The sequence below is a fragment of the Suncus etruscus genome, chromosome 16 (assembly GCF_024139225.1).
Source record: "Suncus etruscus isolate mSunEtr1 chromosome 16, mSunEtr1.pri.cur, whole genome shotgun sequence".
In the NCBI taxonomy this organism is placed as follows: domain Eukaryota; kingdom Metazoa; phylum Chordata; class Mammalia; order Eulipotyphla; family Soricidae; genus Suncus; species Suncus etruscus.
The window spans coordinates 67,243,188-67,265,218 of NC_064863.1; the positions used below are offsets into that span (position 1 = coordinate 67,243,188).

General features: G+C 38.1%; 1 protein-coding gene across 1 annotated transcript in view; it reads left to right on the top strand.

Moving 5' to 3' along the window:
* The window catches only part of FRAS1 (Fraser extracellular matrix complex subunit 1), a 377,453-nt gene that overhangs the window by 249,710 nt on the left and 105,712 nt on the right, over positions 1–22,031 (top strand). Inside the window, 9 exon segments of the mRNA XM_049789877.1 lie at positions 3,512–3,660; positions 3,819–3,981; positions 5,574–5,709; positions 10,460–10,650; positions 11,770–11,923; positions 12,798–13,061; positions 15,076–15,264; positions 17,126–17,245; positions 17,665–17,844. Coding sequence (XP_049645834.1) covers positions 3,512–3,660; positions 3,819–3,981; positions 5,574–5,709; positions 10,460–10,650; positions 11,770–11,923; positions 12,798–13,061; positions 15,076–15,264; positions 17,126–17,245; positions 17,665–17,844 — 1,546 coding nt within the window.

The following is a 22,031-nucleotide window of genomic DNA, read 5'->3' on the forward strand; positions in this document are numbered from 1 at the left end:
GAGATAATGGAGTAAACTTAACTTTATGGGGCCATTAGAGTACTCAAAACTGATTAACTAGAACTATACAAAATGTTGGTTAATCTTAACAGCCTACTATTAACTAAGCAATATTACACAAAAGAAAAGTCTAACTCCCTTTTATGTTTTAAAAAAAAAAGACCTAAGAGATAGGTATTTGTAGTCAAATAACGAACTGTATCAAGAAATTAAAGAACATCAGAAATAAGATTCAGGAGTTGATAGTTTAGGACAAGAGAAAGGGGAAGCTCATAGGAAAACCTTTGTTTCCAAAGTTCCAGTGTTCTATTTGAAATGTGTAAACAAGAAAATTAAAACTGAATTAATAATAAGTAATAAGGAGTAGGACTAAAAAACGTAGCTTGAGGACAGATCTATATTATTAAGCATTTGATTTCATACTTTTTTCTTTTTTTCTCACCCCCTGATTTTATGCTTTTTTTTAAACTGAGAAGCTGTCTCAGATTTCAACCATAATCATAAAGGTATACATGACATTAAATAATACATAACATGTCAAACTTGTAAGCATAGAATTTATAAGTTTGTCATTCTAATCATGCACTAAGAGCTCTCTCTTTACATATTACCATTTCAGAAGACAGTACTGCAGATTTCTCAGGGTCTTTTGCGGGGGGTTCTTAATACTCAGTGCCACACTCCTTATACCCCAACTGGGGCTACTATCAAGACTCTCAAATAGGAACATGGGCAATTCAATATGAGAACCAGAGGATGCAGTGCTGCTTGGGCCCTTTAATGAAGGGAATTACAGAGCCACCCCAGAGGTACTCGGGCCTTCAGAGACACAGCTAACAATGCTTGGGGGAGGGGGCTTTACGGTAATGCCTGATGATGCGAAGGGAACTATATAGCGCCAACCAAGATTGGAAGCATACAAGGCAAGAGTCTTAACCACTACACTCTCTCTCAGACACTTCTCACTTTAAAAGTTCTCTTTTAGAGAATATCCATAGTAGGAAGTGTATAAAAGAAATACTTCATATTGTATGAAAAATTAGGAAACAGTTATACAGCTCCCGTGGATATGAGTGACCACTGTTTGGTATCTGGTGATATGTACATCATGTAGGAGATGACAGCAGAAGGGGTGTAAATACCTTCTTAATAGAAATGTGTAGCTACCTCCCTGAACTTTTTTTTAATAGTCCAGTGATACAATATGAAGCTCACCACAAAAAATGGTGCAGTTAGAGAAATAACTACACTGAGAACTATCATAACAATGTCAATGAGTGAGGGAAGTTAGAAAGCCTCTCTCTAACACAGGAAACGGGGAGGGATATGAGGGCATTGGTGATGGGAATGTTAACTGGTGAAGGGGGTGTTCTTTTTATGACTGAAACCCTAAATACAATCATGTTTGTAATCATAAAAAAGTTCTAAAAAAAGAGTCCAGTGATAAATCAACCAATATTAAACAGTCATCGAAAACCCTATAGTTAATGTACAATAATAATAAATGAGCTAAAATTTAGCTTAAAATAAATGGGACCAGAATGATTGTGTAGGGATAAGGCCCGTGCTGCTGCCCCAGTTCAAATCACAACACTGTATATGGTCCCCACCAGGAATGATCCTTGTGGACAGATCCAGACAACCTTGGATGGTCCAGGCCTCTACTCAATAAATAGACTAATAAATAAATAGAAATTAGAAAAATTGTGGGGCTATATTGGTTATACAGTGGATAGGGTGCTTGCTTTGTATGCAATTGACTCAGATACAACCCCCAGTATCCCATGTGGTCTCCAAGTCCACCAGGAGTGATTCCTGAACACAGAACCAAGAGATACATCTGAGCAGCACAGAGTATAGCCCCCAAATAAATAAAGCAAAACAAAACAAACAAACAGAAATAAGGTGAATTCTGTGATTTACGTTGAAGCTCTAAATTATCCATTTTTAAAGATCCCTGGAGAAACAGCTGTGGAGTTGAATTCATATTTTGCATAGAGGAGGCTCAGGTTTAATCTCAAGTACCACATTGTACCCCCTTCACCACCAGAAGCAACCCACAAGAAATTCTGTGAGAGTAAGCCTTAAGTTTGGCAGAATATGTCCCCCAAATAAATAATAAATAGTAAAGGCCATTAGGAACTGAAGACATAGTTCAGAACATATTATTAACTTTTGAGAAGCCTTGAATTTCATTCTTTATGCTACTTACATCCCTGTCTCCATTCCAGCACTGAATAGATAGGCAAGCACTGTTGGGCCAACCACCATATCTTCCTTTGCCTTCTGTTGATCAAGGCTTCATATTCATATTCATGATCCCATACCTCAACTAACTACAATATGGCCATGAAAATCTACATTTGAGAGTAGAATTGACTGTGTCATGTTTCCTCTTACTGTGGCAATGAGAAAGAGTATAGTGTCCATTTCCACAGACAACTGCTCTCAACTACATAGATCTAAGGGAAACTTTCTAAATAAATGTTGCCTGTCTCCTAGAGATTTCCAAAAATACTCTGTTTTCTATTCTTTACTCTTTTTTATTATTTTTTGCAGTGCCAGAAATAGACTCCAGAATCTCATACATGAAAAAACAATTCTTATAAAAATACTTTTTGGTACTCCCAAGCAATGCTCAGAGTGTCTAAGGCTACTATTCCCATTGATACTGCACCAACTAGACAGGTTGGTTCACCCTTCGGACCCTAGTATGGGATTGCTCGGACAGAATTCAGTGTCTGGATCAATCAGGGCCTCAGACAACAGACCTGAGAATTGAACTGAGGTCATGAGCATTGTGGCTACCTCCTTGATCTTGCTGGAAAAAAAATCTTGATGGAAGAGAAAATGGTTAATTAAGAAACTTGATTGTTATTTATGCAGAAACACAGAAAACTAAATTTATTTCTCAATAAATAACAAAATAAAAGGAAAGTAGTCTTTACATCTTGAGTACTCATAGTATAGTTCCTTCCTAATAAAAATAAGTTTATAATCTAGCTTAAATTCTTCTCTAAATAAAAACTTTGCCACTTGAATATCACTTAATTGACACCCCTTATTTCTTTATCATGGTATTATATGTAGCAATAAAATCTTTTTTTTTCTAAAAGTCCAACTATCTTGAGGAACTCTCACAGAAGCCCACATATGTGTTTATAGAAAGTTGACTTATACCTCTGCTTTGTTCTTTACTTGATGCTTTCAATAAACCATCAACGTATCGGGACTACTAGGGCATCACTTAGTTTTATGCCCCATACCTAAAGTGCATGTCTCCCCTACTATCCCAAAGAGCTACACTTGAAAGAAGAGCTACCATCAAAGCATCATTTTAGGGTGAATAAATATTGTAGTTTTCATGTACTTTGAAATGAAATTGATATTTCACAGAAGGAAAGAAACTTAGCTACTTTTACCATATAAAAGTGTCCCATGATCTTTTGCTACTGAGAGTATTTGTTCTTGCAGAGGTGCATTATTGTCTGACTCATATTTTCCTGATTAGGATGATTCTTCACCAGACTCAGAGATTTGGATTCAGTTAAATTCTCTACCCAGATTTGGCACTCTCTTACGAACCAAAGGACCTGAGGTGGAAGAATTGTCAGAGGTTTCCAATTTCACAATGGAAGACATCAACAGCAAGAACATTCGGTATATATCCACTTTTTAGTGGACAGAAGAAATACTTTAACAGCTTTTAAAAATTATTTAAGCACCTAATTAATAATCCTTTTGAAAGAATAAATTGATTGTGTTTTCATTTTAAACAAAGGTGCTGTCATCTTACCTGACGTGTCTGGCTTCTTTAGGTATTCAGCTGTGTTTGAGACTGAAGGCCATATGGTTACTGATAGCTTCTATTTCTCTGTCTCCGATATGGACCATAACCATCTGGACAATCAGATGTTTACCATCATGATCACTCCTGTCAAGATTCCACCTCCAGTCATTGCTTTTGCTGACCTTATCACGGTAAACAATTCTCAGATCAATAAGCATTGAGTGTCATGGAGAGCTGGGATCTATCTGATATAAATAGAGGGTTGCTGCAGAGCTGGCTGCCAACTTTTTCCCCAAAGAGTCTGCACAATATTATAACATTTCAATCATAACTTTGTAGAAAGTATGAAAATAATTATATATATCTAACACTTATATTCTTGTTATTTCGTTATAAAATGTTAATGTGTTAGATATAGCATATATATTTTGTGTATAAGGGTATACATAAAATATCTAGATTAGGGGTAAATTAAAAGTGAAAGATTCTTTGAAGAATTTACAATATATTGTTGGCAGCAACTAAAATATGGGGTATGACTGTATGTCAAAGCACCAAGTCAGTTTTTACATTAATTTGATGTTTATCACTAAATATTGACAGTGTTGCAGTGAGAAGGTAGGGCTATCTACAATGAATTCTGATTATTGAAACTACCTGTTCTAGTGCTGGTTCTGCTACTTATTAGCTAAGTGACTTTAGACCAAATATGTAATCTTGCTTAGCATCAATTCCCTCATCTTTAAAACAGAACTACTCCTGGAGAATCATTCCTGAAAGGCTCAGGAAAGCATATTGGATGCCGGGGATTGATCTCTAGAGGATCACGTGCAAAACAAATGCCCTTCTCACTGTACTATAGCTCCAGAAATTCAAATATAAGGCTGAGTTGTTTGTTTATTGGACTTTGGCCACATCCAGTAGTACTCATGGCTTTGTGCTCAGGTATCACTCCTGGTGGTATTCTGGGGACCATATGGAGTGTGGAAGATGGATCCTGGATCAGTGAAGCAAGAGCCCTTACCCAGTGTACTCTTTCACCTGAATTGTTTCTAACTGGTTTTGATAATTCCATTTTTATACCTTGGGTATTCTCAGAGTCAGGATGACCTTCTACTTTGTAACTTGTAGATATTCCTACATCACTAAAAGCTATTCAAAATGCAGTTGCATGACCTTAATTCAGCAGTCCAGCGAAGCTCAGGTTACAGAATATGAGAAGTTGGCTGGATATTGCTTTTGCTGACACTGGTTTATTCTATTCATTGACTTTAAAATAAGCTCTAGCTCTTAAGTATAGTAAGCTCTCTGACTGAACATCTGTAAACTTATGTTTAAAAGGAGAAAATGCCACCTTTATTTTGATTGGAGCACTATAGGACACTGTTCACATAATACCCAAAGGAGGTCCTTCTAATCTGGGCTTCTGAGTGCTGGTTCAGAAAGAAAGAAAATGGCAGACCTATGATGCAGCTATACAAAATCAAGTGGGTGATTAGAATGGGCCAGAGCAACTGTACCACCAGACCAAACATCAAAGGAAGCATAACTTGGAAAGGAGTCCCAGAATATACTGTGTCTGGGAGTAGCTTTGAGAGACACTGAAAGATTGCCTACTTTCTGCATTTTGTACATTCCTCATCCCATCTGGAAAGGCTCTACCTTCTCAAAGAATAGAACTGGTGCTGGAAGGTCACCCTCAGAGGCACTTTCCAATTTGTTCTTTTTATTGCAATTCTCTGTAACCACCCAAGGACTGTTTCCATGTTTTTTTCTTTCTCAGGTTGACGAGGGTGGCAGAGCCCCGCTCTCATTTCACCATTTCTTTGCTGCTGAGGATCTTGACAACCTCCGGAGAGATGCCATCATTAAACTAAGTGCTCTACCCAAATTTGGCTGCATCGAGAATACTGGGACAGGTAGTTTTGCTGTAGGATTGCTCAGGACACAAAAAAAGGGATGGTGGAGGGAAGTTACTGCTTTCAAATAAACCCAGAGATGGAAAACTTAGAAGGAATCAAACTATTTTGAAGAAATACAAGAAAGTTGCCAGTAATTTATCAGAAATATGCATGTGAGGTGAACAAATGATGAGCAATGACTGGTTCACATATCAGTAAACAAAACAAAGACTCGCTTCTTGCCCTCTACCTTTATTGTGCCTTAAATCCTAGTGCAAGGAGGTTGAGGGAGAAAGAGATAAGAAGCCTAATTAATGAGAAAATTTTGTATGCTGTTAGGAGATACATCAGAGCTATGGAAAATTAAGTTAAAGGGATTTGGATTGCCTGCTGGGGGGAGAAGGGACTTGTGTGTCATACTCAAAATTGATTGTCAAGACAGTGGAAATGCCTGGCTTTGCATTATAAGGCAAAGGCAGTTTAACTCAAATGCAGCTTCTTCTTAGGTTGGAACATGAATTGAGAATTGAGATGTCTGCCTGTCTGTCCAATTCCCCCGTTCACTATCCTTCCCCTCCACCATCTGCCTGCATCCTGAGCCCTTGGTGATTCTGATGTTGAAGGAGATCTGAGAAGGCATACAGCATCCACAGGCCCCTCAAGACCTCAGTGACAGGTGGCTGAGACAGCTCCTGACAGGTCGCTGCATTGCTGCCTCTTGAATAAGTTTCCTGAGCACTAGTGCTGGGCTTTAATTGGAGGCAGCTTTCAGCTCCCACAGAGACACCATTCACTTACTGAGATGCTTATGGTCAGCATGGTGCCCAGGACTGAGCCTGTCTCTCTTATCTTTCAGTATATATACTTACATGTTTTTAATGCTGGGTTAGCTTTATCTCAACACAAGTATGCTTGATACAATAGATATAAAAAAGGATAATATACATCCCTTTCCTTGAGAGAGAGACATTGGAAGACTGATATGTAACCCAAAAAATGAGATGTCAAGGCTAAAGGAGTACATGGGGCAGAATTCTTTTGCCTGGGAAAGCAGGAAAGTGTGAGGAAGTGACATTTGAGTTGCAACTTGCAAGGTTAATGGAAGTTGCTGAAAGGTATATTGGGTTAGTGGACACAAAGTGATTAGGGGGCAAAGGGAAGGTCATGGGCAAAGGTTAGAAATCATAAAAGGATGATTGCTTCTGGTCTTCTCTCCAGGAAATATCTTATTTATTAAGGCTTCCTAGTTCCAATCTATGTTACTCTAGAAAAGGGGTCCTCAAACTTTTTAAACGGGGCCAGTTCACTGTCCCTCAGACCATTGGAGGGTCTAACTATAGTAAAAACAAAACTTATGAACAAATTCTTATGCACACTGTATATATCTTATTTTGCAATGAAGAAACAAAACAGATACAAATATAATATGTGGCCCATGGGCCATAGTTTGAGGACCACTGCTCTAGAATATGTATAGAAGAATATTTCACTGGTCTAGAAGTTAAATATCTAACAAGCCTGAATTCTCTTAAAAGTGGTCATAAATAGGGCTAGAGTGATAGTGCAGCAGTAGGGCATTTGACTTGCATGTGGCTGATCCAGGACAGACCTTTATTTGATCCCTGGCATCCCATATGGTCCCCCAAGCCAGGAGCAATTTCTGAGTATATAGCCAGGAATAACTCCTGAGCATCACCAGGTGTGTCCCAAAAACCAAACCAAACCAAAACAAAACAAAAAACGGTGGTTATAAATATGCACACGACTTACCTGAAGGCTGAGAAAACTTTTCTTGGGTAGCAACCTCCATATTTCTAGTGTGAAGATAGATGTGGTTGGTGCATTTTCATTTCTCATTGACTGCTGCCATTTCTTTTGGATCAAGGGCCACACTTGGAGAACAGTTGCTGTTCAACATTTTATTTTCTAGGCATAAGATAGAAAGGGTCAGCAAGTCAAATCATTGTCCCAAGGCACATCCTGTAAGCATCCCTGGCTCCAAGAGAGAAACTCTTTAAACCAAATCTTTTATGTATATGAAGCCATCTATTTAGATTTAAAATACATCTTATCAGATTGTCTTTTCAAAATCTAAAAGAAGTGGCTTTAACTTTGTGCTAGCAAGAAGGAGAGAAGCAGAATAAGTATATTATTAGGTGAGAAATCTAACAATATAGAGCTCTACATGCATTTAGTAGCAGCACAAATAGGATAAGACCCACTTCGGTGACCTCTAGGGCATTGCTGGATTCCAGCTCCTTTAGAAGTAGATGTTCATGTGAATTGCCTTGCACTAAGAACTGTTTAATGTGGGGCCAGAGAGATAGCACAGTGGTAAGACTTCAGCCTTGCATGCAGCCAATCCAGGATGGACAGTGGTTTGAATCCCAGCATTTTATATGGTCCCCCGTGACTGCCAGGAGTGATTTCTGAGCACAGAGCCAGGAGTAACCCCTGAGTGCTGCCATGTGTGAAACAAACAAAAAGAATTGTTTAATGTGCGTATAGAATATTTTGTTCTATAGGCAAAACTTGCTAATAAAATATTTATATGAAAAATAGAAGATGCTATATTAAGTATTAGAAGAATCATTGACATATTCATTTGTTGAATAGTCTGCTTCCCAATGAGAGAAAATAGGATAAGACTCTATTTAAGTATATTCAGATATCATTTGTTTTTCTCTGGCTATTGATGAACCAAATAAAGAAATCATATTATTGATATTTATTGTGATCCATAAAAAGAGAAAATAAAAATTAAAATAAATTATATCAGTCTTTTTTGGAAGCTATGAAGTATAGAAACTTATTGGGGCTTAAATGGATCACAGGTCATTTGGATTTATCTAGGCTTCTGGTGCCTACTCAAATCTATAGGATTAAATTTAACTTCTGCGAGAAAAATAAATTATTTGCCTTGAATTTTTATTTCAGGTAAACTATAAATAAAATATTTTTGCTCCTCGTTTTCCTTGGGAGGTGAGCTAAAACATAACACTCTAAATTCAGAAAATTGGTGTATTTTTAAATTATGGTTTTGTTGGGCTGGAGCAATAGCACAGTGAATAAAGCACTTGCCTTGCATGTGTCCAACCCTAGTTCACATCCTGGGACCCATATGGCCCTCTGAGCTCTACCAGGTGTGATCCTTGAGAAAAGAGACAGGAGTAAGCTTTGAATATTGCCATAAACTTAGGGTGGGAGGGAAAGACCTGCCTCCACTGTCCAAGTAAATCATAGTTTTGCTGTGGACCTGACCTTTGCAAAGGACCATAGAAGATGAACAGAGAAAACCTAGCTCTTTTCAGATCCTCTGTCTGTGCTTTTCTTCATTGTTTTATATTTTGGGAGTTTTGAACACGAAAGCGTTTCTTTTAATTCTCTTGAAATGAAAACTTTGGTAAAAATTTAAAGACAGGAATTAGACTCCAATTAGAAACAAATAAGAAACTAGCCATTCATTAGCTAGATATTGCTTCTTCTTCCTCTTGACTAACAGTATTTGAAGCTAGTATGAGACCAAGAGTGATCTGGAGCAGAACTTTCTATGGTATTTTCTATCTCTGGTGCAACTGAACTCTGATGATACCAAAACATCACAATGATATAGATGTACCATTCTAGAACTGAACTCTTAACACACACACACACACACACACACACACACACACACAACATTTTCCTTAAAGAACTGAAAGAAGAGATAAAACCTTGTTCGAGGAAAGAGTTGTGTTTGTTGTTGTTGTTTGGTGTTTTTATTATTATTGTTTTTTAAATAGAAAGACCTATAGAAGGTTAACCTGTTTTTATATAAAGAGAAAAGGTTCCTCTACTAGCATGACCAACCAGATGACATTTGAAACTAACTGAAGTTTAAAGTGGAACCTTTTAACTGTGTCATCACTTCTCCCAGAACTTTTGTCATCAAACATTTCTAATAAAACAATCATTGTTTCTATGCTATAAAAACAGCAACATGGGGACCAGGAGACAGGACAGAGACAGGACATGTCCCTTGTGATCCCTGATCACAGAGCCAGAGATAAGCCCTGCACACTATGGGTGTGGACAAAACAGCAAAAATGTAAATACATAAAAATATTAAATAACAACATTCTGAGTGCTTTTCTGCATGTTATCTCATCTGTTATCCTGTGAATGCAATATGGCATCTCATTCAGAGTTGAGAAATAGTGAGAAAACTGGGATTCAACCCCAGCTTTTCTGGTTCCTGTTCTTGTGTACTCCTCATTGTGTACTCTTATTACTCCTCATCCTTTATCCTGAAATATTTCCATCTTTTGTTGATAATTCTACTATGCTTTCTGACTCATTTTCATACGTTCTCTCTTTCTCCTCTTAAACTGAGGCAATATTGGTTTGCCCGAGTGCAAATATTTCTGTATTAGAGTTAAAATGTTACCACACTTCACCCACCACAAAGTGCCTAAACCCATCCCCTACAGTTACTGGCTCTTTTCAACTCAACACCACACCTACCTACCCTTGGTGATCTCTGTTTTGTCAACTAAGACTAAGCATTCCTTTTCCTTAAAATTTTCTATTCTCCGTTTGTTTTATGTCACATGTGAACTACATAAAACATCATTTGTCTTTCTCTTTCTGATTAATTTTGATTAGTATGAGTTCCTCCAATTCTATCCATGTTGAAAGAAAACAGTAGTACATTTCTGGTGACAAATGTTTTATTGTGTATATGATCCACATATTCTTTATCCAGTCATCTGTAGTGCTGTTGTTGCAGGTGATCGTTTTGGACCCGGAATGACTGGTCATCATGATGCCTCCTTTCCTATTCAAGACGTTCTGGAAAACTACATTTACTACTTCCAGAGTGTTCATGAAAGCATTGAGCCCACACATGACATTTTTAGTTTTTACATAAGTGATGGAAACAGTCATTCAGAAATCCACAGCATCAACATCACTATAGAGGTAAAGACTTTGTATGTTGGAAAAGTTGAGCCTTTGACCATAATATCACCCCATTACATAGGGATGTATGTATTTTTTGCAGAAAAATTCAAAAGCAAAAACGATTATATCTGACCTTCAGGTTTTAAAAATATAGCCCTGATCTTTGGGAAGTTCCTAAAATTAAGATTGGCACTGAACTGGTTCAACTTGGAAATCTATTCTCATTTTAGTTGTCTCATGTAAGAAGTTTACTGGAAATACATTTTATCTTGCATTTAGATAAGAATTAACCTATGCCTACATAGCCCTGAGATTATTAAATGTGGTTCTAGGTGTACTTTTCATTTTTCTTATATTTTAAATAATTTAAAATTTTATTATGTGAACTTTTAAAAATAATATTGCAGTTTGTTTGATGCTGTTTTTATTTTTTATTTGAGCAACTATATAGACTTTCACTACCACCTCAGGGCCACAGATGAATTAAAGATAAAACTCAAGAGCCAGAGAGATAACTGAGGGTTGGAGTACATGTTCTTAATGGATTTGATCCCTGGTATTATATGGTTCTCTGAGCACCATTGTGAGTGGCCCTAAAGCACTGCTGAATATGTGCCTCCAGCTCCAAAAAATAAAATTCAGAAAGGAGTACCTTCTGCTTTGTGAAGATAAAACATAAGCTACTCTTGGCCTCCTTTTGGTAGCATTGTTGAGGGCAGGGATAATATAGAGACAGATTTAGAAACACACGTTTAGCTAAATTGTCTTTCCATGGGAAAGAGTATGCGGTAGGCACTCTAAGTTAGCTCTGATTTCAAATCATATGCCTCTAATCCTCTGAATATTGTGAGCTTGTCCAAGCACATGCAGATATTTTGGGCTGGTAAAAATGGTCACTGTGTCTAAGGAAGATATCCCACAAGATTTCTATGGACTTCTTTCCAAGAGGATATTTTGTTTGTGTGACCTATTCTCTTCTCAAACTAACCACTTTTTTTCTGGAAATGAAAGAGTATGTCGTATTCAATGCTATTTTGATAGTGAATGCTGACAATGTTACTTTTCCTGTATAATGTTCTTTTTCATTCTCCTTCAACCAATATCCATGGGAAACAGCATATTTTTTGCTTTAATCAGACAAAGAACGATGAACCTCCAAGGATGACCTTGCGGCCCCTCCGAGTAAAGCTGAGCTCAGGAGAGGTGATAAGCAATTCCTCTCTGAGCCTACAAGACCTGGACACTCCAGATAATGAGCTGATTTTTGTATTGACCAATACCCCTCACCACGGTAGGATACAATGATTATGAAAAGTTTCTTACTTGAGTTGCTGGATGTGTTATTAGAATAAACGCATAGATTTTCCATTGATTGTTACTCTGCCCCGCTTATATACAGTGTTTTCTTTGTATCGAAATATAATCAAATTCACACAAAGATTCTGTATTTTCACAGTAGACACTGTTTGTTCTGAAAACCTGATTTCTAGGTAATTGATGTCTGGAATTCAATTAGGTTTTTGGGTTTGGTTATTTATTTGTTTGTGTCCTTTGTTACTGCAAGCAAAACAGGTATCAGAGCCTAAGTCTCTTCATAGAATAAACCTCATTACTTGCTAATCCTGAGCCATCTAAGGCAAGGACTAGTATGCCTGCCTTATTATTAATTGCAGAATGTGTTCACCTCAGGTTAAATGCATGCCAGATGTTATTATGAGCTTGTGCCTTTTGCAAAGAAAGCACTACTTCTGATTAAAGCTAAGCTAAAAAAAATTCTGTGTCTCTTTTACCAACTTTTCTAAAAGTCTCCTATTATAATCCCCTTGATATACTAAAACTCGTTAACTTTCATCTCCCAAGTGGTATTTTAAGTCCATCATCATAACACCCTTTTGAAGAAATTGTTGGAAGAAAAGCTCATAGAAGAGACTGCAGATCATTTTGGCTTACCTTCATTCACTTTCACTCTCTTAAGTGAGAGTCTTCAACTATCCTAACTACCCTGGATAGTAGTACATAGTCCTTGAAAACAGAAAACTTGTTCATAATCCATAGTATCCTGAGAGTTTGATGCTTAGTGACCTGGGAATTTAAAACCTATTACTATATCCAGCTGGGTTTCCTTGAAAAGTTTTTACCTTGTTTTTCTTTATTTTCTTTTTCAGGTCAAGTGTTCTTAAGGCGAACTGCTTCTGAACCTCTTGAGAATGGAAAAATTTTGACCCAGGGGTCCTCTTTCAGTTACCAGGAAGTCCTATCTGGGTTGGTGGGATACATTCCTGGTGGGCCTGGAATGGCAGTGGACGAATTCCAGTTCTCCCTGAGTGATGGCCTCTACAGAGACATAGGGAAAATGGAGATATATGTAGAGCTGCCTTCAGGTGACACTCCCCAGTTGGCAGTAAACCAAGGCCTACAGCTCTCCACAGGTACCACAGGAATGGAAGCATGTGGCCATTGTTTTTCTGTTTGTATTTCTTCTTTGTCAGTGTATATTCATTCCTTCCATATTAGCTCTCTGAGAGGATCTTGAACTAGGAATCTAATTTGGGGAACTGAAGTAGGGAGAACTGTTGTTTTAGAAATTAAGAATTTGGGAATTAAATTTAGGAATTTAAGAATTGTTAGTGACAAACAAAAACCTATAACATTTGATTCAATGTTTCTAAGTTTGAGAAAAGGTTTTAAAGTGTTTATAATTTGTCTGGGGTTTTTGAAAATTTTAATATATCCAACTATTTGTTGACTCCTATAGAGTATTGCCATTACTTAACCAACACCATAGAAACCAATAACAAGAGAAATACAGTAGGATTTATGATATGCTTATTTTAAAAAGTGCAAATCATATAAAGACAACTAAAAGCTTTCATTTACTAAAAGAGATTCTGCATATAACTTAGAAACAGAAATGCTTTCCTAGAGTTGAACCTTCACAGTGTTGCCTATGGCTTAGCAACACTGAAGTAGGGGTCTCAAACTCGTGGCCTGCGGGCCACAAACAGCCCTCCATACAACATTTTGTGGCCCTGCCCTAGAGGAATCTTTTTTTGTTTTGTTTTGTTTTAGTTGTTTGGGTCACACCCAACAATGTTCAAGGCTTACTACTGACTTTGCACTCAAGGATCAACCCAATTTTGCCTCCTGCGGCCCCCAGGTAAATTGAGTTTGAGACCCCTGTTAGGGCAAGTGGCATAGTTTATCATGGATCAGAACTAGGGACTCTGGTTTTTTGCCCACAAGCATCTACAGCTTACTAAGGTTCTGTTTATATATTCCTCATTCCATATGTCATGAAAAAAATATATGACCTATTTGGATTTGGGAAGTTTGAAGATCCCAAAGATCTCAGTTCTCATGGCTAGGATTTGACTTTAACCTTTTTCACAAGGCAATAAACTGGCCTGGTTCTCTCATCAATGCTGAAAGAAGATATGAGATTTCTTATCAGAGACAAAATTTTTAACTATCCATAACACTGCAGGCAGCATCAACACTAGCAAATCTGTCACTTCTCTCTGTTTTCCAAGCTTGATAGCGGTGACACCAAGTGTCCTGATAGGACCACCAAACACAGGGACTTGCATTACAAAAGAGGAACATTGAGTTGGGGGTGACTGTCCCATGAACTAGTAGACTAACCATAAGAAACCTGATTTTTGTCTCAGATAAAACAGCCCTTCTTACGTCCAATAAGGCTATTCACTAAGAATACCCTGGTTGAGAACTGGATGAAAAACTTTGTTGGCATTGACTTGGCTCAGAATATTCAGGGATGCTCAGGTCTTGGTGGAATGCCTTTCCACATAGCAGGGTACATTACTAAGAAGGATTGGGATCTTCTTTCCTAAAATGTACAAATTTTAATATAGAAATGGACAAGAGGGAAGCAACTGCCCTAAAAAGAAGTATTTGCCAGTAGCTGTCAATCTTTTTGCCTTTGTTCTTCATTCCTCAGAGGACCCAAGACTCAAATTCAATCTACAATTCTCACCATACCCTCAGTTTTGAGGAACCTCCACTTTCTCTGTGTTGATGGGTTTATGTAAATTTCTTTTGGTGACCCTCAAGATGTAAATAAATTGCTCCAGCATGCTTTTTTATGGATCTTGAAACTATTTACATCACAGGACTTGAAGATATTATATAGTTGTCACAGGAATAAAGTGGAGGGAGAGAGTGGAAAGGTTTACATAGAGAGAAAAATAATCTTAAAAGAAGAGGAGGAGAGAAGAAGAGGAGGGTAGGGTCTCAACTTGGACATTGGGACTAATTTTCTTAGGAAAATTAAATTGTCTTCAGTTAGAAACTGAGTAAGGAATGTAACTCATGCTTACCAAGACCCTGTAATTATATGACAAATCAATGTCTGATTTTTCTGAAATCATTTAACATGGTATTCCGAGGAAGTGATAGGAGTAACCTACCTATCTTCTCTCACAGGATCAGTAGTACGTATCACAGAACAGCACTTGAAAGCCAAAGATACAAACTCAGATGCCCATAAAGTGACATATGTGCTGAGAGAAGACCCCGCAGCTGGACGCCTGCAAGTGGTCAAACATGACAAGATGGAGCACATCTCAGTCGATGGTCCAGTCCAAAGTTTCACACAAGCAGACATCAGTCAAGGTAGCTCACTCTTCTCTGCTGTGAGACTCCCAATTACACTATATCAGGATGAAATCCCATGTCCAGAATCCCATGGCACTAGGAAGTGTCCTCTGTTTTGTTTGGCTTTTGATTTTTTGTAAGCCTGTTCTCGGGGCTTACTCCTAGCTTTTCACTCAGGGATCACTCTTGACAGTGCTTAAGTGACCTTATGTGGTGCCAGAAACCGAACCTTGTTGACTATGTGCAAGGCAAATGTCCTACCCATTGTGCTACTGCCACAGCCTCCCTCTATCTTTGTTCTGAATAATAGCTTCATTTATTCTTTCTTGTCTCCTTGATATTTTGCTTCTTAAAAAAGAACTATCTTTCTTGACTTAAAATGTGTTTATGCTTTGACATAGCGATGATGGAATTTGAGGCTATTATGGAAGAAAAAAATCATTTTCATTTGCTCTGATGCTAAGAGGTATGTAAGAGAGAGAAAAATGAAAAACAAGTGAATTGGGATGGATTAAGGTGAAAATTATGCCTGCCATAGGTGAACAATTTATATCTTTTTTGCCGGCTCCCCAAAGAGCACAAGTTAATGAACTAAGCAAAATAGAAGGGCATAAATAGGAGCTGCCTGGGGGAGACTGCATAGCTCATCCCTCCTCCAGGAAATGCTGATGTAATGTAAAAGCATAAATGTTCAATGCTACATAGTTACTGTACAGCACTTTCAGGGATAAAACTGGGAACACATTTTCGAGGTGAAGGAAGTAATCACAGTCAAGTGCAATTCCATTCAGTGGTAGAAATATACCCCTGAAAGTAGAAGTGAATTCCCTGTCAATGTATTAACACCTAAAATTGGCAGCATCTGAAACCTCATTTCACTTGGCATAACAAAAGGCAAAGGGAGATTAATTCCTTCATTCTTTACTTCAGTATCTCTTTCTTTAAATAGAGCCCAAAGGGAATCGGATAATAGTACAGTGGAAGGGGACTTGCTTTTCCATGTGGCCAACTTGGATTCAATCCCCTACACCTCTTAAGATTCCCTGAGTGTCTCTAGGAGTGACCCCTATGTACAGAGCAGGAAGTAAGCTCTGAGCACCAGGAGGTGTGAGCAAATTAAATATTGATATATTTCCATGTACTTAAAGTAATGATTAAAAGTACTTAAAAAGTACTTAAAAGTGATGCTATGGTTTAACAAAATATAATACACTTCAGGAATCTGAGATACTCTGCAGTGGATAAGGTGATTACCTGGCATGCAGCCAACCTGGGTTTAATTTCTGGCACCCTCTATGATCCCCCACAGCCTGCCAAGAGTATTTTCTGGGTGCAGAGCTAGGAGCACCTAGCTCTATGATAAGTCCTCTAGGCCCTAGCTAGGAGCAAATCCTGAACACCATTGGTTGTAGTCCACCATTTTTTGTAGGTTGATTGTCTATATTGTAATTCCTAAAATGATTAAGGGTCTTTCAAAAAATGGATACAACCAGTTCTTGGAGAGTGAGGGCTGCATTCTATGTTCTTCACCCTGTGAAAAGTTACATGAAAGGTCACACTCATGCTGTGTGTACAGTCCATGCCTTTCACATGTGGGCAAATTTTCTTATCTAGTTTTCATAATCTTTGACAGCTCTCATGGCCTCAACCACAAGCAGTGTAATTTGGAATGACTTTATTCTAAGGGGATCTTTAATTATGAAAAGGTGCACAGTAGGGAAATTAAGGAAATGAATGAATACTTTAGATAGAAATATAAAAAGCAGAACTAAAGTGATATGGTGTTAATTGATTCATTGGATGGGAAAACCAGTTAATGTCAGAAATATAAACTAAAAAGCACTACCATCAAGTCTTAATTTTCTTGTCCTTTTTACAGGCCAACTTAAATATAGTCATGAAAGAGGAGAACCTAGTGGTAGTTTTACTTTTAAATTTGATGTGGTTGATGAAAAAGGCAACAAATTGATTGGCCAGTCCTTTTCTATCAGCGTTGAGGGTAAGAGATCTTTGGATTTCTAAAACTACTTTTGTATTGTACGGGTCTATAGATTATACTGTGGACATCACTTTAAGGTTTGAACCCATTCTTTATGCAAGTGATATGAAAACTGTGAGTGATCAAGATTAAAATAATCACTTTGCTCTCAATTCTGTTTCCTTCTGGCCCCCCCAAACAGCTAAAAAACAATGTAATACGTGGAAGATACCTTTGGTGCTTTTAGCTTTGATTAAAAGCTCATTTTATTTTATTTATTTATTCATGAGCTGATTGTATACCCTGTAATTCCAAAAATAATTCCTCTGATTCCTTGGTGTCCCTCTGAGGACTATTCAGATCTCACTCTTATAGAAGAATTCAATGACTGAAAAGTTCCCTGAAAAACTTCATCTCAAATCAGTTTCTGATCTTTTCAGAAGACAAATCCCCACCAGTCATCATCACCAATAAAGGTCTTGTCTTGGATGAAAATTCAGTGAAGAAAATCACCACTCTGCAGCTCTCTGCCACTGACCAGGAGACTGTGCCTGAAGAATTGGTCTACAGAGTCACTACACAGCCCCAGCTGGGCCACCTGGAACATACAACCTCACCAGGTCAGACTCTGATCTTTTGGACCATCAACCCAAAATTTGGGAGTTAGTAGGCATTTGGGAATTGTAGTATATGAAAAAGTTTCCATAAGATTATTCTTGGAATTGTTGTATATAAAAATATATCCTTAGGATTGTTCTGTGACTATTGCCCCACCTAGACCTTCCAGGTGGGGGTGCTGTGGAGTTGGCAATAAATAGCTTGATGGACGGGGGAGAGGGGCCTTTTGCGAAAGCTGTTTGCAGGCTGCAAGAGGATTCACTCGCTCTCTCTCTTTGCCCAATCTTTTACGCCCTATCCTTCTTGTCTGTGTGGATTATTATTTGCTGCGGATAAATATTACCAAGGTCTCCCCCCTAAAGGGGACAAGGGGATGGGAAGTAATTTCTCATTCTGGGGCCTGTTCTTGGATTCACAAATACCCAACAAAGGATTTAACATCACAGATACTTTATAGGGAATAACCCTATCACTTAGGATCTTTCTTCATTCCTAATTATTTATTACTGTACTAATTTTTCCATCATATACTATTTTGTACTATATTTAATACACAGTAAATGTTCAATAGACAAATGAATTAAAGATTCTGTTGCAATTTTAGGTAAGCAATACTTTTTTTTTAATAATAACAGGATTATTTATTCCTTTATGTCAAACCTAAAACCTACTTCTTCTAAAGTCTTTGAAGAAGAACAAAACGTGTGCCAAAACTTCAGCTGAGCAAACAACAAATGAGCACATACATTGAGCCAGAATCTGTTTTAGTTATTCTTGTAAGGGTAAAGATAAGTAAGATTATCTTGGCCCTCCACAATTCTCTGCAGATAACCACAGCACAGGGAAATTATAGGAGGTATTTAGAACTGTCTAAACTTGGTGTCATAAGATTCAAAAGTGGGAGAGGCTACTTTGTATGGGAAGGTGCACAGCAGTGGCATTTCAGAGTGCTCTTAAAAGACAAATTTGAAGAAAAAAAAGAGAGAGACAAATTTGAGGAAGACAGAAATTGTGTTATTGCTAGAAATGGACACAGCATGTGAGCACATTCAAAAAATAATGAATAGACCAGTTTAGAGAAAACTTTGATTCTGAAAAGAGTAGTAGATGGAGCTCTTAAGTAGATTGATATTTAAGGGGGAGTTTTCAATGTTGGGATAAGTCATCTATATTTCATTCAATTGACAATAGAGAAGCATGGCAGAATTTTGAGCAGGAAAAGGAAAGGAAACTTATCTAGTGTCCAATAGGATGATCTGAAAGAAAAATAGGAGGCAGTGACAGGAGGCAGATAGGAGGCAGATGAAGAAGTTTCACCTTTGGTCAGGTAGGGGGTAGAGAAGTTTCATCTGAAAGAGCAGCAGTGGAAATAGTGTGATGAGAATAATGTAGGAGGCAATGCCTGGTACCTAGTAAGTATTCAATAAATAGGATGGAAGGAATTATGAATTTCAAGCAGTGAACCTATGAAACTTGGCAGCTGAATGGATGGGAGGACGAGATACTTCCTAAAAAGCAATCTGAAGATAAACTAGTCTTTATTTTATACTTCAATGAGACCATAGAAGTTGGAAGGAGATGCTAACTCTGTTGGTTTTGTTTATATTTTAAACTACATATTCTTCATTCTTTCCCCCCAGGGAGATGGCCAAACAGGGCCCTACTTGTGCTTATGGCACGCACTTTCTGATGCAGAGTATCAAACAGTAGAGATAGTGTAGTCTTGGGGAATTTAAAGTGGGAAAAATAAGGGCATTCCAGAACATAAGAAACAAGAGACTGAGAGTATGCCTTCCTAATAATAAGAGGACATTTCAACAGAGATCTGAAGATAATTAGGAAGCTAATTATGGCAACATCTAAGAGAAGAACATCCTAGACAAACTGTAAACATTACAGCAAAGAAAGGTCTAGCTTGACTGATGCAGCATGACTGAAAGGGCGAGTGGTAGGAGAGGAGCTTCAAGGGGTGAAGGGGGATCAGGCAGAGTAGGTGAAGGAAAAGAACTACGTCGGGGTCCCTGGATGATGGCGGAGGAGAGAGTGTAGTGTTGTGTGCTAAGAGTTCAAAAAGAAGGCTAGACAGATTGGTCAAAATCCCTACTGCAAAGTAAAACATGTAGCTGACCGTTTTGTCCTAAAGTTCTTGAGGAAGTTTGCAGATCAGCATTTGACAGACCTTGGCTGCATGAGATACTTGATAACTAATTCATGAGCTAATTGCATCTGCCAGGGTTCTGTCAAACTGCTGATTATGTCTCTCCAAAGATGGAAGGACAGACTTTGGACTATTGAGTTGGTCCACTGTGCCCACCTTGTTCCAAGCTTAAGAAGGCAGAGCTACAAGCAAGAGGCCAAGGCTAAGTCCCACCTACCACTTTTATCTGACCCAGACTATAGTAATGCCTGTGGGATGCTGTTCCAGATCAGCCTGGAGAAAGTGAAGAGAGAATCAGGAAGCACAGAAGGAAAGAGTGTCCTAGACAGATGGGTCTGCCCAAAATAGACCATGATTACATTCATTGGGATTCTATTTAAATTTTCTAGACAGACCAGAAAGGCATATAAAGAGACATTCATGTTTTTCTCTCCCTTTAGAATATGTCTTTCCAAACCAGAGGAAGAGCAAGAGGCAACCCCTTCATCCAGTCTTGGCTTCCCAATCCACATGGTCTTACCTGTCCACTTCTAGTAACTCTAAGTAACTAGAGCATTCAAACCCATCCCCTTTATTCATAAAACCCCCATCCTGTCCCTTCTATACCACTAACTCTAGTCTCAATGTGGCATTAGCTAGAATTCTCTTTTTCCCTATCTGCCCTGGAAGTATTTCCATTAATGTGATTCTTTTTAAAGTTAAAGATGTAGTACATGTCAATAAAGTAGTACTTAGCTATAAAAATAAAATAAAATAAAAAAGAAGAAATTCTATCCTTTACCACAACATAGGTATACCCATACTTGAAGGTATACCCATACCTGGAGGTAGGATGCTTCTAGATATCATTTAGCTGAAGAAGATAATCACTGTGATTTCACTCATATCTGTTGTATAAAGAAGCAAAAAATAAAAATAATGAAAATAGAAGTATAGTTTTAAATAATTAAACCAAATCAGTGGTTGCCAGACAAAAGGAGATGAAGGGGTAGGTAAATTGGATAAAGTAAGGGAAGTACTCAACTTTTAATAATATACTATATAGAATGATGCACTCTTGAAGTTTTATAATGATTTTATAATGCCATGTTACTTCCATGAAAAATAATTATTGGAGCTGGAGAGCTAGTACAGTGGTAAAAGCATGTACTTTGCATGTAGCTGATCTGAGTTTAGTCCACAGCACCACTTACAATTCTCTGAGCATTAACGGAAGTGACCCATGAACGCTGCTGGGTGTGCCCAAGAAACAAATAAAATAAAACAATGATGTTAGAAGTCTGCCATCGAGAGAAATATATCTTGATTCCTTCTTCTTTTGTCAGAAAACCCATGGCTCCTCACCCCTCTTGCCTGTCTGGGTGAGGCTGGTGTACTGGAGTTGTGGTTGAGCTTTGTTTCCAAGAAGAGCAGACAGACTCCTTATCAGTATTTGTGGTGCACTCACTGGGCACTCAATGAGCTATTTTGAAACCAGAAGCCTGTTTGGCATGACCCTTTGTTGCCAGCCCTTCACAGTCAGCTGAAGCTTCAGGCCTCATCCTGACTATGAACTGTGAGAGGAATTCACTCACGTGCCATGCTTCCTGACTGGCCAACAGTTGTAATCGAGAGTTCTCTTTAGAGAAGTAGAAAGACTTAAAGCATCTCATTTACTGCATGGACCTGATGGTTTTGGATCTTACCCAATGATACTTAAAATGTACCAAGTGTCGCAGAGAATTGATCCCAGACCCTCAGCAGGGCAAAGCAAGTATGCAGACCTTTTGAAGCTATCTTGAAGATTCTCCATTTTTCCTTTCAGGAGCAGTAGTTTCAGATTCTAGTTCCTATGTGGGCTGAGGCACTATGCCCTGAGGGGCATATTAGGGGCCAAAACACTCCTTTTTTTCTGAATAATTAGAGTTGGGATTTTTATCATTCGGAAAAAAGCTAAGTTGCAAGGAGAAGGCAACTTCAAGATAGTTCCTCAAAGAAATTAGTTTTCCTCAAAGAAGTTAGTTAGTGCTGGGCTTGTTGGCATCTTTCTAA